This window comes from Acomys minous (assembly GCF_964271855.1).
Source record: "Acomys minous genome assembly, chromosome: 2".
NCBI lineage: Eukaryota > Metazoa > Chordata > Mammalia > Rodentia > Muridae > Acomys > Acomys minous.
In genome coordinates, this window is record NC_140484.1 from 129,713,188 (window position 1) to 129,729,672 (window position 16,485).

Below are 16,485 nucleotides of genomic sequence, written 5' to 3' on the forward strand. Positions count from 1 at the left end.
AGACATAGACACTTTTCCGGGAGTGGTGGCACACGCCTTTAATCCCAGCACTCAGGAGGCAGAGGCAGCATCTCTGTGAGTTCAAGGCCAGCCTGGTCTACAAAGTGAGTCCAGGACAGCCTGGACTACAAGAGAAACCCTGTCTTTAAAACAAAACAACAACAACAACAACAACAACAACAACAACAAAATAGTTTCATTAAAATTCCAGCATTCAAAGTCTGAGGCAGGAGGAGGTCATACTGCTCGTCAATAGAGACTCCTGAGCTACAAAATGAGATCCTGTCACTAACAATGATGATGACAATGATGACGATGATGGTGGTAAGAAAATGACAACTTAGAAGGAGAAGTGTGTGTATATATATATATATATATATATATATATATATATATATATATATATATATATATATATATATATATATAATCACCAAGCTCAATAGGAGATGGCCAGAGCTTGCTCCTCCGGCTTCAGAAAGTATGAAATCTAGAACCAAGTACAATACATGGCTCCTCCTTAGAATATACTGAAGACTCATATTGAGGAAAATGTTTCTATTGCACAGAAATTGTTGCTGTGCAGAATCCAACACTTCAATGTAACCATAAATGGCCAGTGCCGCTGTCATTGCCACGTAAGGCAGGACTAGCTGGTCATGGTTCACAGTGGGATAGTGCCTGCCTTTACACCTGACTCTTTCTACACTGGCCTGCTCCTAAGGCCCCAGCACTGTCTGCTTCCCCCTGGGCCAAGGAAAATAGAAGACCTTTGCACATTGACTTCACTCATCCCATTGTGTCAAATCATCCTGCTTCTTCAAGATCTAGCTCAGATTGTCTGTCCCTTCCTGGAGCCCTATTGTTATTATTAATACTAATAATAATTCACTAGGCCATTGTAAAGATCCAGGCATCATGATGGTCTATATGAACATAAGCATTCAACTGACTCTTACAGTGGCCTTCTGAGACAGGTGTTATAAGAAGCAATCCACGGCTGAGAAAGTTGAAGAGAGGGGAGATTTTGAGACATTGACCGATTCATTAAAATATATCATATGCCAAAGTCAGGGAACTGGTGGGTGGCAGAATCAGGATCTGAGCCTGTGTGCAGCCCTTGCATTTTCCATGGGAACTGAGCACGTGAGTCGTGACACTCCGACACTCCTTCCTGGAGGCTCTCTGGGTGGACAAGCCACTCTAGCTCTAGTGTCCAGAGACCATCAGGAGTGGCGAAGGGCCATGGCTTCTCACGGGCTCTCTAGGAAGTATCCCAAGGCCTTTGCTGCTGGCTTCTTTTCTAAAACCAAGTCCCCCTCCCCCAGCCCAGATCTTTAGGCGTCTTTAGAATTCCTGGACTTGGCTTCTTAGTATTCTTTGCCAGAGCAAGTCAGCAATTTGTGGTTTCCCAGCAATAGCTCTGTACTCTATTATAGAACCTGGCTTGTTTGCGTTTCCATCATGAGGCAGAGCACCAGCCTGGGTCTCAATTACCCAGGTGACCTGAAGCTATTCTGGTTGAGTCCTGTGGTCAGGTCACCTGCCTCAAGCCCTCAGAGTACAACCCAAGGATAGGACAGAAGATCCAGCCTCACTGTCAGAAAGATAAATCCCACACAAATCTGTAATTCTAACCTAGAAAAAAAAATGTTGTGATGGGGGGGGGGGTTCACGTGTTCTTTTGGAAGGAAAATGAGTAGATTTAAAGCCATAGCAACAGTGAGATGGGGTGAAGTGAGCGCTCATACACTGTTACTATGAGCAGGCAGCAAACTAACGTTATCTCTTGGGAAAATGAACCATATTGTTTATTGACTTTCCAGATGCGCAGACCCTTAGCGCTTGCACTTGGTAAGAATTCATCTTACAGGGGCTGGAGAGATGGCTCAGAGGTAAAGAGCACTGTCTGTTCTTCCAAACGTCCTGAGTTCAATTCCCAGCAACCACATGGTGGCTCACAACCATCCATAATGAGATTTGGTGCCCTCTTCTGGGGGGTAGAAGGCAAAATACTGTATATGTAATAAATCTTTTAAAAAAATTCATCTTACAGATGTTCTCATTATTGATGTATGAACAAATATGTCTGCTCTATTAGTCTTACTATTTGTGTGTGCATGCATGAACTCTGTGTGTGTGTGTGTGTACATGCATGTGTGGAGGCCAGAGGTCAACACTGGGTTTCTTCCTCAGTGGCTTCTTCACATTTATCTTTTTTTTTTTTTTTTTTACTGACTATTTATCTGTTTAATTTTATTTGGTGGTTGTGAAATGGTTTAACCACTAAGGGAATTTACCAACAAACTTGATACCTGATCAGAATCTATGTGCAATTTGGCATGCCTGTGCATGCACACAGATAGATGAGCAGATAGGCAGATAGATAAACAGATAGATAAAACAATTAATTTTATCTTAAAATTTAATTTATTTTAGTGCCTTGGAATAGCCCCAGCTCATCCCAGGTTAGGGGATGTGTTGCAAGATCTTTGATCCCATTGTGAACCCCAACCCTGAGACTGTGAACTGTAAAAACCTGTTTCTAAACTGGGCTTTGTGGCACATGCCTTTAATCCCAGCACAGGGAGGCAGAGGCAGGTGGATCTCTGTGAGTTTGAGGCCTGCCTGGTCTGCAAAGGTGTCCAGGACAGCCAAGGCTACATAGAGAAACCCTGTCTTGAAAAACAAAAACAAAAACAAGCAAACAAAAAACTTGACTCTAGTTGTGGAGTGGCTCAGCCCTAACACACAGCTTTAACCCAAGAGCCAAATAAAGTTAACTCTACATCAAGGGGCAGAGCAAGTAATCAGCTGACAGGGCTTAAACAGAAAGGAGAGACTTTGAGAGAAGTATATTTAAGACAGCATAGTGAAGAAGAAAGGGCCTTTGGGTTTTTTGGCTTTTGGCTTTTTCCATCTGGGATGTGAGCTAAGTCAGAAAGGCTTTTTCCTCTGGGATCAGCTGAGTAGGAAGATCTGCTGGGTGCTCTCTCTGCCTCTCTGAGCTAGTAGATTTTCACCCCAATATCTGACTCCTGAGTTTTTATTAGTAAAACCAAAGGTTGAGAGAAAAATCTTTCTTTATAACAACAGGGGTGGGGCGGTGCAGGGAAATGGCTTAGCAGGTGTTTGCTGCATAGGCCTGACCACCTGAGCTCACGTGAAAAAAAGCCAGACACAGTAATATACCACTGTGAACCTAGCAGTCCCATGAAAAGAAAGCAAAGATTGACTCCTGAAGTGGTTTCTTTGAATACACACACACACACACACACACACACACACACACACACACACACACACACAAATAAATACACATATAAATATATGTATACATACATACACATACATTTTTGTTTGTTTTTGTCTTCCCAGTGTTTCTCTGTGTAACCCTGGCTATCCTTTCTGGACTAGGTTGGCCTCGAACTCACATCAATCTGTCTGCCTCTGCCTCCGAGTGCTGAGATTAAAGGTGTGTGCCACCACCCCCAGCATAAATATATATGCTCAGCAAATGGCTCAGAGGATAAAGGCATTTGACACAAAAACCTGATGACCTAAATTCAACCCATAGAACCTATATAAATGTGGAAGAAGAAAAGTGATTCCACAAAGTTGTCATCTATGGACCTCTATGTACAAACTGTGGCACACACGTACACATACACATATCATGTACACACACACAATAGTCATTGTTATAATGAATCATATTAAAAATACAGGAACAGTGAGATGGCTCAGTGAGTAAGCACACTTGCTGTACGCCTGATGACTCAGATCCTTTGAAATACACATAAAAGTGCAGATAAAGAACTACATGAAGTTATCCTCCAATCTTCACAGGGGTGCTGGGGCATGTGTGTTCGCACACACATAACACATACAGATACACACAGTTTATTTATTTATTTTAGAATACTGTCTAAGGTAGAGTTTCTATTCCTGAGATAAAGCACCATTGGTTTTGGGAAAGAGAGAGTTGCCCTATGGTTTGTAGTACATCATCCGGGAAGACTGGGTAGCAACTCAGGCCAGGAACCTGGAGGCGGGAGCTGATGCCCAGGCCACAGAGGAGTGCTGCTTGTTGGCTATTCACGGCTGGGGAAGCCTTCCCTGCCAGACTCCCTTTGTTTACTTTGCATACTCTGCAAACTCTGTATACTTTGCAGAAAAATGTCGGGACCCCTGCCGAGGAGCTCTAGCTGCTAGGCTGGGCCTCTTCAAGTTTTGCCTCTGGGCTCCACCACACCTTTCCCTGAATACTCCTCTTCAGCTCTTCAGCTCCCCCGGGTGCCACACTCTATGGTCCCTGAGAAAGATTCTGGGATCTTCAGGCTTTGCAGCTGGCCTCACTACACCTCTGGACAGCAACACCTCAGGACTCCAGTGTGAATAAGGTTGAATCTCCACAGCCCTGGGACCTGAGATCAGATGCCTGGAAAAATGCTAAGCTTAAGCCACAGAGAAAGCAGCAGCACTTGAAGCCTCAGTTACAGCTGCTTCTGACAGGGAACTCAGGGAGGCTTCTGACAGGGAGGCGTGTTTAACTGGAGCTAGTCTGTGAGCTCCAGCAGCGCCCTCTTTGTGGCAACAATGTATAAACTAGCAAGTCCTCCAAGGTAGGGAACATTACATAGTCACTGGTCACTGCCAGCCAGGGACCAGAACAAGAAATCTGACCACATAGTATAAATTCATAGTTTAGTTAAGGAAAGTTGTTTTGTTTAGTTTAGAGTTCAAATCTATGTAAACCCTTAGGGTATGAGCTGATGTGTCTGTTCCCCATATCTCTCTGTCAAACTGGCAGTTCAGGCCTCTAACAGTCACAAAGCCCCGCAGTAAACCCCCCCCCCACACACACACACAGATGGGAGCATCTTTATGCTAATTTTAGATGAAAAGGCTGAACAAAAACCCACCAATTCCTAAGCTTCCCCCAAGCTCAGGACTTGAAATCCTACCAATCCTCACTCTGGAAGTCTCTGCCCTAGAAAGCTCCGCCCAACCTTCCCACCCCCCGGTATAAACCCCTATATAAAGGTTGTGTCTGCCCAGTTCTCTGCTGTCTCCTCCTGGATGCAGAGGCAGCCACTCCTGGATTAGTCCCTCCTCTCCTGGACGTGTCCCTCCCATAAATCTCTCTTAAGAGACTTATTGCCTGGTGTGACTCCCTCAACGGGAGAAGAAGAGAAGAAGGAGCAGAGCTGAAGCTCCATAGCTCCTGCGCTCACCAGGGGTTGGGACAACCTCCCCTGGGAGCTGCAAGGCCTCTGCTGAGGAGGCCACCTCCCAGAGCTGTGTGGTTCTTGGGCTCCCTTGTGTCAGGATACCCTTGGGACCTGTTCCAGCTCAGAGCTGTGTGGTGCCTGGCCTCCCGTGCCTCAGGATACCCTTCCCTTTCCTGGACACCTTCCCATCCAATCAGGAAGGCCAACACTTCTTACTGGCTTGCTGTCCATGGCTTGCTCAGCCTGCTCTCTTATAAACCCCAGAGCCTCATGTCCAGGGATGGCACTGCCCACTAATTAAGGTAATGTACACAGACTTGCCTACAGGAAAATCTTATGTAATTATTTTTTTCAAGTGAGAGTCTCTCTTCCCAAATGACTGTAGCTTGTATCAAGTTAACATAAACTGTCCAGGACAAACGCAGATAGCATCTATAGTCATAACTTCAGAAGCACAGACCAGAGAATCATGAGTTCAAGCCTGGGCTATATGCGCCTACAACTCAAAGCCTTAATTCATTGCCAAGCACTGGAAATTAATATATATATATATATATATACATATATATATATGTATATACAGACACATATAACTTTAATTTAAAATATGTGAAGTTGGTAGAAAAATGTTTGCAAATCAAATGCTGCCTCCCTAGACTGGTGCAAAGGCCTTTGCGCAGATCGCTGAAGCTGCGCTGCCTACCATGCGGAAAGCACCCTGTCAGCTTCCCCCACACATTTTCATCCATGAGCCCTATGAGGATCGGCCTAATAACTGAGGAATGTAAAGTGTGAAGTATTAAGGGAGACTAAGCCCCAGCAGCCAGGGCTTTAATGAAATACTGAAGTAGTGTTGGGACGTTATATGAGGTGTTTGTTAGTTTGTTTGTTTGAACTTTGATTTTGCAGTGCTAGGGATCAACTTCAGACTTCACACATGCTACACAGGCCTCCAAGCCCTTTGATGCATTCTGTAGATGTGTTTAACATCTACATTCAGTTGACTTTATGTAAATGAAATTGTCCTCAGTCATGGGTAGCAGAAATGTAGTTCACAGTATATGTTAAAGGAACACTGGCTGGCCTTTTAAACATAAGGAGCTCTGTTGTTTGTGATACAGATGAACATGGGAGGCTTTATGGGAAGGGGACCAAGGCAGCATGAATACTGCACGATCTGACTCATGTATGGAATCTGAAGGCAATCAACAATGGAAGTAGAGAGTAGAAAAGAGGTTCTGGCTGGCAAAGAAACATGAACTGAGAGATTCTGGGCAAAGGACACTGCTGTCAAGAATACATGTGGAGATCTATTAACAACATGGTAAGAAAATAACATACTCTATATTTGAAAACATAGCAACATTCTACTTTTCAAAATGTTGGGAGCTGGGTGATGGTGGTGCACGCCTTTAATCCCAGTACTCGGGAGGCAGAGGCAGGTGGATTGCTGTGAGTTCCAGGCCAGCCTGGTCTACAAAGTGAGTCCAGGACAGCCAAGGCTACACACTATCTCGAAACACTGTCTCGAAAGACCAAACAAACAAACAAACAAACAAAAAACAAAAAACAAAAACAAAAACCAAAAAATGTTGGGGATTTAGCTCAGTTGGTAGCATGCCTACCTAACATTCTGGAAGCCCTGGGTTCAACCCCTGGCACTGAATAAAGTAGGCAGGGGGGTACATGCCTTAAAGCCCAACACTTGGGAAGTGGAGGCCGGAGATTCTGAAGCTCAAGAGTGAGTTGAGCTCACTCACAGAAAGAAAGCATTCAGGACGCACCCTACAGCTAGGCCTCCAGTTCCTGAGAGAAGAATTGGTGGGTATGCATTTAGCAGAATCAGAACCTTCACTCTGGCTCCCTGACCTGAGAAGTTATAGCTTTATTATGGAAAAGGTCAAGTGGAAACCTGGCTGCTCCACAGCCAACAGCAAGCCAAGAGGGCAAATCAGAAGCATTGCCACATCTCAGAGGGAACACCACTCAATACAATTTAGAGGGCAGAAGTCAGTTTACTTCTGTTGTCTCTCCACCAAATCTAGACAGTACAGAAACCAGACTCCGGAAAATGATGGTGGACCCCCATTAACATAACCAAATTGTAAGCAGACTGTAAGTACCAAGCTAAGTGGAGACCTTCAATGCATGCTCTGGCTGTATTGAGTCCATCTAGTGTGACGACTGACCTGCAGATGTGTTGGAGCTCTCCACCAGTCCATAGGATTGAACAAACATCATGGGCCTATTAGAAAGATAGGACCATGTTCATAGCTGCCTTATTCAAATAGCCAGAATCTATCAAACACCTAGATGTCCTTCAGTCGAAGAATGGATAAAGAAACTGTGGTACATTTACACTATGGAATACTACTCAGCTATTAAAAACAAGGAAATCCTGAAATTTGCAGGCAAATGGATGGAACTAAAAATGATTATCTTGAGTGAGTTAACCCAGACGCAGAAAGATACACATGGTATATACTGACTTATAATTGGACACTAGCCCAACAGGGATGTACCCTGAAAGTCTTCACTTAGTAGGAGATTGGGATAGTTGCTGGGACTTCCTATTGGGACTTCAGGTGAGAGAAGTATGGGAGAATGGGGAAAGAGAAGGATCCAGAGGGCCCTAGAAACCTACAAGAAGACAATCAAGGCTGCTGGATCTGGACCCAGGGGAGTCTGCTCAAACTACTGTACCAACCAAGAACAATGCATGCAGTAAACCTAGACCCCCTATGCAGCTCTAGCCAATGGACAGCACATTCTCCACAGCTGTCTGGAGACTGGGGACTGATGCTGACACGAACTCTGGTGCCCCCTATTTGACCACTTCCCCTTGGTGGGGAGGCCTGGTGGCACTCAGAGGAAGGGTAAGCAGGCTACCGGGATGAGACCTGATAGGCTGTGATCATATGGTGGGGGAGGAGGTCCCCTTCTGTCACAGACCTAGGGGAGGGGAAAAGGTTGAAAGAGGAAGAGAGAGGGGAATGGGAAGATACAAGTGAGGGGATAACAATTTAGATGTAATCTGAATAAATTAATTTAAATTAAAGTATATAAAATAAACAAACATTTAAAATACATATAAGTACAGGGGTGTGGCTCATTAGTGGAGCATTTACCTAGCAAGTGTGAAACCCTGAGACTTCAATCTCCAACACCAAGAAAGCTTAAAGAGAGATGAAGAAGGCAAGGAGAAAGGAAAAGAGAGGAGGCGGATACAGAGGAGAGAAGAAGGGAGGGGAGGAGAGGAGAGGGGAGGGGAGGAGAGGGGAGGGGAGGGGAGGGGAGGGGAGGGGAGGGGAGGGGAGGGGAGGGGAGGGGAGGGGAGGGGAGGAGTGAGGAGGCTGGGAAGGAACCCACAGCAGGAATGTCAGATACAGAGTTGCAAATAAGAATCTGAGAAGATGACTGAGTTGGAGGTATAAAATTGAGCATCCTATAGATATAGGTGGTGTATAAAGCTGGCAATAAGGCACACATTCAGATTAACACCTTGCTGTACATCTTTCGGTAAGGCATGTAATTTCTCTGATCCATTACTGGGCACTGTCTTTCCTGGCATCATCTCAAACAACATGTGTTCATTCTCTAAATCTTAATAATTTGAGCTTAATATTTTTAATCCTTAGAAAGAAGGAGGAAGGGAGAAAGAAAGAAAACAGACAGATAATAAAGGTTTAATTTGACCAAGACCGTGAGGTCCCAAAGAGACAAGAACAATTTCACTGCCTGTGCCTCTGCCCTTTTTAACCAGCAGCAGTGGTGCTCGGTTTTATATTTAAAAATTAGGGCAGTAAGATAAGGTATAATAAGGTATTTTTAAAAAAGGTTCCAGGCAGCAGATATTATATTGTAGAGGAGTTTATTAAATGAGCATGGGTCGGGGGAGAAGGAAAATGGGGGAGGGGTACCCCAAAGAGACAGAGAAAGAATGAGAATTGGAAGAAGAGAAAGGAAGAAAGGAAGAGTAAGAGGAGAGAGGGACAGAGAGAGAGAGAGAGAGAGAGAGAGAGAGAGAGAGAGAGAGAGAGAGAGAGAGAGAGAGAGAGCGCGCCACTGGACGGTTTGTGCTTTTATATGCCCCCGTGGCAGGTAGGCGATGACATCAAAAGTAGGCAGATTGAACTGAATCATAAAGTCAGTTTTAACAAGCTACCCAGATTATTTGCAATTAAATGAGAGAAGTAAACAGACATAGTAACGCATGTTTTTAGCCTTGGGTCCCAGCACCCCAGGGGAAGAGGAACGAAGTGTCTGTGTGTTCGAGGCCAGCCCGGTCTATATAGCGAGTTCCGTCCCAGCCAGAGCTAAACTGTGAAAATGAACTACCACAACAAACACGCGAGAAGCACTAGGCTTTAGCCTCCTTCCGCAAGGGGCAGGTGCTGCACGGACAGCCTAATTCAGCCAGGATCAGAATGACCTCAGCTCTGTAACTCTGCTCAAACCATTCTCTACCTGGATTTAACTTCAGGTTTCCAAGGGCCCTGGGTGTTCTCATTCTCAAGAACTTTCATCTGTGTCACTAAGGAATAACAATTGTCTTCATTATCCCTTTTGAACATCTTCTAGGGGGTTTTCTCACGTAAGTTTCCCAGACCCAAAGCAAACGACCAGCCACCATTTGAATGGAAGTAAGTACTAACAACACCGAAATGAATGAATGAATGAATAAATAAATGTCACCACAGAGGTCTGCGCAGGCGCAACTCAGTCCTCCTGGCTTGAGAGACAACGGTGACAAGGCTGGAGGTTTAAACGCCGGCGCTTTCTCCAGCCAGCGCCCGGGGCAGCCGGCGCATGCGCAGAGCGCACAGGCGCCGCCTCTAAGGGCTTTACCCGCCTGCGCAGCGTCCCGGAAGTGACAGGACTCCAGGAATGGCGGCGCTCAGGCTGGCAGCCGGTAGTGGCCATTGGTTTTCGGCTTTGGCCCTCGGGGTGACACTCCTCAAATGCCTTCTCATCCCTACCTAGTAAGGACCTGCAGAGACAGGGGGCTGAGCGGGAAGGCCCCGAGGTCGGCAGGGTGGGCGAGACTTACGTGGATATCTTGGGTATGAAGAAAGACCGTGTGATCTCTCTGCCGTTGCTAAGCCTCCCTCCGCGGGGGTTGGTATTTAACCTGAGAGCTAGGCTGTAGCCACGTCTGGCTAGGATGAGACCTCACGCTGTCTAATGTTGGGCAAATCACTTTCAAGTTTTTAAGCTTCCCGGGCCCTCATCCTCCGTACGCAAATGAATGACACCCACCACCTCCACCAGTCTTTCAGCCAGTGTGACCTGCTGCTCACAAGACAAGGCGTTCTAAGTCCTGAACTTGCAGTGGTCCACAAAACGTTTCAGGGCCTCGTCTCCCGTGGATCTGGGAGCAGCAAACTTTCAGACTCTTACGTGATTTAGAAAGGAGACTGGAACTGATGGGCAGGGCTTTTATTCTTCTTGTAGGAGGTGATGTTTGAGTTCACATTCTGAGTATGGAAAAGAAGAATAGCCAATGTGGAAAATGGTTCAGGAGCAGGAAAGAGTAAGTGCGAAAGCCCTGTAGTAGGAAAGAACTCAGGATTCTAGGTACAGAAAGTTGTCATAGTAGCTGACGAGGAGAAAAAGAAGGAAGTGGCACGAGATAACATAAGCAGTGGCCAGATCACACAGGGCTGTGGAAAACATAGGTAGCTTTGTGTAAAAAGAAATGACTTGTATGGTCCAAACTGAAAGTACAGGAAACACCACTTAGTTGTGTGTAGACAGTGGGTATTCAGGATGCATATTTAATAACTTCTGCCATCCCTTCAACCCTTCTTTTCTGATGTGCATACACACCTCGCACACTCGGCCTCCACTGGATCTTTACACTTCCTAGCTTAGGGTTTATTAGTATTCTTTAATTCAAGATTTTGTTTTATTTTATTTTTTTTGAGACAGGATTTCTCAATGTTATCTTGGCTGCCCTGGACTTGCTTTGTAGACCAGGCTGGCCTCGAACTCACAGCGATCCGCCTGCCTCTGCCTCCCGAGTGCTGGGATTAAAGGCGTGCGCCACCACGCCTGGCCTTAACTCAAGATCTTGATCTCTTGTTGAGTGTGAGAAGCCATTTGTGTAGAATGCATGCCCATTATAATGTATGTGTAAATATAAGTACTGCAGTGTATAAGTTAAGCAGTGAACGTGGGAAAAGAAGGGATCAGTTGGCAGAAAACATAGCTAAAAGCAAAATCACCGTTCCTATCTGAAGAGACACTGCCACCCCAAGCGCCTTTTAAACAGCATTTTCCTGCGTTAGTTATTTGAGTCTAGGAATATATCCTCAGGGTCAATACTTTGAATACTTGCCTTGGTCCTGGATTAATCTTGTCCTAGAATACCTTTGTAGTTGTTCTCTGTATTCACTGTGGCCACCTGTTAGGCTGCCCATCACACTGCATCCCAAATACAGTAATGGCTGGGTGTGCTGACGCAGGCCTTTAATCCCAGCACCAGGAGGCAGGGGCAGGCAGATCTCTGTGAGTTTGAGGCCTGCCTGGTCTACAAAGTGAGTCTAGGACAGCCAAGGCTACACAGAGAAACCCTGTCTCGGAAAACAACAACAACAACAACAAACAAATACAGTAATGTGTCATTTGATGATAATGTTTCTGTCGCTGGTAGACTATGTATACAGTAGTTGTATGTTTTCCTTTGTAAAAGTGGTGCGTGTGTGTGTGTGCGCGCATGCGCGCGCACTCCCCACATATGTGAGGGCACCCTTGGAGGCCAGAAGATGTTGGAGACCCCTGGAGCTGGAGTTACAGGATTGTGAGAAGCCTAGTGTGGGTTCTGGGAACTGAACTTGGGTCCTCCGTCAGAGCAACAAGTCCTCTTGGTGTTTGAGCCACCTCTCCAGTTTATTCTTTAGTGATGCCACAGCTGTATTGGTTTGTATAACTGCTCTGTAATGTGTGTGCGATGACAAATTGCTTAAGGTTTCTGAAAGTGCCCTTGCCTTAATACATCGCTGCAGTTGCTTACTGTTTGACACCATGTTTCTAGACTTAGTTTGGCCCTTTTTTTTCCAGTACTCTTTCAGCAAGTTATAATTACTTTCATTCTTCATATTTATTAATTAGAAAAATGAACTGCTGATACTACAAAACTAACTTTCTCTCCCTTTGGTTTAAATTTATACAACACAGTTCTGAATATTTATAGCCATCCATTCCTATACCAGCATTGACTGAGGAAGAAATAACTTTATCTATATGAAACCCTTCTATTTACTTATTTTTTGAGGCAGGGTCTTACACTACCCTAGGCTGGCCTCGGCATGTAGCAATCTTCCTCCTTCCATTTCCTGAATGCTGTGATTATAGCTGTGTCTCACCAAGCTCAGCTTGTAATTCATTGTTGTTGCTGCTAGTTTTGAGACAAGCTCTAACTTACCATGTAGCCCAGGTTGGCCTCAAACTGAAGGTCATTATGCCTCCACCACCTTGTAGGTGCCGGGAATTGAACCCAGGTCCTCTGGAAGAAGGGCAGTCAGTGCTCTCAACTACCACCCCACCTCTCCAGCCCCTTGCTTTTTTCTAAGCACTATACCAACACAGAGCACTGAGATTTTTTTTGATTGCTCACAGTAGACATCAAACTCAAAACTTGATTAAAGGTTTTGGTTACGAAAGGTAATCTCTTCTCCAAATCTGATTAAAATGGTGTCAAAATAGTATAAATTAAACCCAGGCATGGCAGTCCATGTCTGTAATGCCAGCAGGAGTCTATAATAATACCTCTGGAGGTCTGGTAGGAGCATCATGAATTGGAGGCCAGCCTGGACTACATAACACAAACCCCTTTCTCAAAAACAGTAACATAAACTGTAAGTGTGATAAAGGGTATTGATAGTTATATGAACAGCATTCCACAGTCAAACGATGAGTGATTTAGTAAAAAGGGGGGCCCTTTAACTGTTAAGCTAGGTGCATGCTTAATAATTCCAGCACTTGGGATGTGGAGGTGAACAACTCCAGAAGGCCAGGAGTAAAAGCACTTGTAGGCAAGCCTGACAACAGGAGTTTGCTGTCCAGAAACTATGTTGTGAGAGGAGAGAACAAACTCTTCACACTGTCCTCTTGATCTGCATGCACACGAGAGCACACAGACACCAGTGCACTTGCACACGCAGGCGGCAGCTTGTTCCTCCTCTCTGCACAAAATACATAAATGTAAAAAATAGAAAATAATATAAGGCCAGCCGGGATTGTGTATCCAGACTTTTTCTAGCCAGGCTGGTGGGGGTTGTTGCACAAAGGCACCTTTATATTATTGGTGTTAATTCAGGAGAGTTTCCAAGGTCAGGAATGTAGCCCATGTCACAGCATGGTCTCAGGGAAAGAAAAGCATCTGGTGCTGGATGTGGTGGCTCATATCTGTAATCTCAGCACTCTGAGAGCAGAGGCAAGACGACTGATGCAATTTCAGGACCAGCCTGGTTTATGAAGCAAGTTCAAGTCCAGCCAGGGCAGCATAATGAAAACAGCACGTGCTCATGAGATGCTCAGTGGGCAAAGGGCCCCTGCTGGCAGGTGTGACTCACAGTGGAAGGAGAGAACCAGCTCCAGTACGTTGTCCTCTGTCTTCCACAGGTGTACCTACACAAAGTGATGTAAATGTAGTTGTAAGACTTTAAAGCTCCTTGGTAAGGCATCTTCTAGATTATGGGTTTTGTTAGGATTGTTTGTGTGAGAGAGAAAGCTGCTCTTGTGCAGTGGTGTGAGAACCTGTTCGAAGCTTTTTGTCAGCCCTTGGAGATCTCTGTGACCCCATCACAAACTCCTAGATCCTCCAGCAACTTCAGGAGGAGGCCTGATCTTCTGACTGCTAATAAGTGAGGTGCTTTAGGACTTTGTACATGCATGCATGCCTGTCATTTTATAGGATATAGTGAGACACAGCCCTTTCAGAAATCTCATTTTCTTCCTTTGATTGCCTTGTGTAGCCATTCCACGGATTTTGAAGTGCATCGAAACTGGCTTGCTATCACTCACAGTTTGCCGATATCTCAGTGGTATTATGAGGTGAGTTTCACTTTTACCTTTTCAGATTGTATGTAAGCCAGCCTTTTCTTTTAAGATGGCTTCAAGGTTGGCCTTGAATTCATTATGTAGCCGAGGACAAGCCAATGTGTTTACAGTACTGGGGATCCCAAGGCCTTGTGCATGCTAAATAAGCACACTATTAACTGAGCTGGATCCTCAAGTCAGCTTATTCCCTAGTCAGTGTAGTGAGGAAACCTAAAAACAGCTGTTGTAAGGGGCTGGCTTTACTTTTACCTAATAGTGCTGTAAGTATTTCATAGATATGCTGGGCAGCTTTAGGTGATTGTTTTAGCTTCAGCCATCACAGTCAGCGTGTGTGGATGCGGACTAGGGAAAGTGGTATGTAGGCTGCTCGTCCAGAGCTTCGGCTGTGGCTTCACAGTGCCCAGGTTTGACAGCTCGCCTGCTTAATGACCATGCTGCGTGGTATTTGCAAGGTGTCTCCAATTGTGAAACGATGCTAGTTAATATGAGACAAGTGGAAGAACTTGGTGCAATGCAAAGTGCTCAGTATGCATTAATTATTAGCATTATATGTATGAAAAAGCAGCCCTCTATCTTTTTCTCTGACTTCCTTCATAGTTTCCTTTGCTACTTTATTTCACACCCCTTAAAAAGCTGGTACTCTCGGGTTCTGTGGTCCATTTCCTTTCCTTTCCCCGCCCCCACCTCACCCCCGAAACAGAGTTTCTCTGTGTCACCCTGGCTGTCCTAGACTTAACTTGTAGACCAGGCTGGCCTCCAACTCACAGCTATCTGTCTGCCTCTGCCTCGGGAGTGCTGGGATTGAAGGTGTGCACCAGGCGTCCTTTTCCCTTTTAATTCTTTTGTCTTCTTTCACATCTGCCTCCAGCCATGACCACTCACAGTCACCTGAGGACCACTCTCCTGTGCAAGGGAGTCTCCTGTGTCTGCTTGCTTTACACAGAAGACGTGCTGCTGCTTCCTTGTTCTTTCTAACAGGGAACAAAAATTAGCAACTCAAAGTGCAGTGCTGGGCAAACAAGTGCTGTAGGACAAGTGCTGTAGGGCAGGGTGGAGTCAGCCAGGCAGTGTCTTCAAGCTGTCCCAGGAAGGTAAACAGGTGAAAGTGGATTGTCTGTAGAGCTCTCCTTAGTTGTGACTTCATCTTTCCTCACTGACCTCCAAGTGGCCAACTAGTTGGGAAAGTACTGAAGAGACTGTTGATATCTATTGAGTGAAAAAAATCGTTTGAATCTTCATATGGACGCATTGGTTATTTTCGTGTTTGAAAACCAGGCTTTGAGTCTCATGTCTTGCACACTTAGTGGAGTGACTGGGAGGAAATACTAGCTAATAAAAGCTATCTAGTTAAAAAGATGGTGGCAGATGGAAACTTGGGGTGCAGAGGTCATCTGTGCCCAGTTTGGGGGTCTGTGTGGACTGGGGATGGTGTACAGAGAGGCTTTGAGTAGTGTGGAATGGGGGTGCCAAAGGAAACTCAAGGGCACTTTGTTGTGGGAAAATGGCCATCTCTCAGCAGCCCATGTCTTTGGCTGGTTCCTGCTTACTACTTTTAATGTATGTAAATGTGTCAGTAAACTAAAGCCAGAAAGTCTTTAACTTCCAATTTTAAAAAAAAAGCTCTTTCAGGGGAGATTAAGCTCTGACATTTTAAATTATAGCTATACTGTCTGAATTGACAGTAGAATTATGTGAACTTTTCTAAACATTTTTATTGTACATATCCTAGCAAGAAGTCATTTCTGAGTATGTTCTGTTGAATGTGTCTATGTTAGTTACAAAGCCACTATTCTGTTAATGTGCTGTTAAAATAGTAATTTTAACAAATGAGACTAGAACTTGTAGCTTTTCTTTTCCTCAGTTCAGTGGGTCATTTTACTTACCTCCTACTTTGGAGACTTGGAATTAGAGAGATGTTCTGTAAGTGTAGACGTTAGGGACTGCATTCACTAGAGACTGAGAGCCTCTGGGTTTACCTGGGGCCGTCTAAACCTTCTGTGTTATACCTGCAAACAGGTCATGATTTCTCCAGACCTAGCAGCTGTCATTAATTTTTATATGCAGAGGGCTAGCCTGGGAATGAGGCTGTGTTATAATGCTTGCCTGAGTCCAGCCCCCAGGACTTCAGAAAAGAACTTAAAAATGAAAGCAAGAAGAGATTTTGCTTTGGGTTTATTATCTTTTAATC

The 16,485-nt window shown here is 45.0% G+C and overlaps 1 protein-coding gene across 2 annotated transcripts in view; it reads left to right on the forward strand.

Moving 5' to 3' along the window:
• The first annotated feature begins 10,097 nt into the window (after nucleotides 1-10,097).
• ALG8 (ALG8 alpha-1,3-glucosyltransferase) overlaps nucleotides 10,098-16,485 on the forward strand; it is a 30,263-nt gene continuing 23,875 nt past the window's right edge. For both annotated transcript variants that reach the window (XM_084772926.1, XM_084772928.1), the window contains exons 1-2: nucleotides 10,098-10,216; nucleotides 14,213-14,291. In XM_084772926.1, coding sequence (XP_084629052.1) covers nucleotides 10,122-10,216; nucleotides 14,213-14,291 — 174 coding nt within the window. In that variant the 5' untranslated portion in view covers nucleotides 10,098-10,121. The remainder of the gene's footprint in view (nucleotides 10,217-14,212; nucleotides 14,292-16,485) is intronic.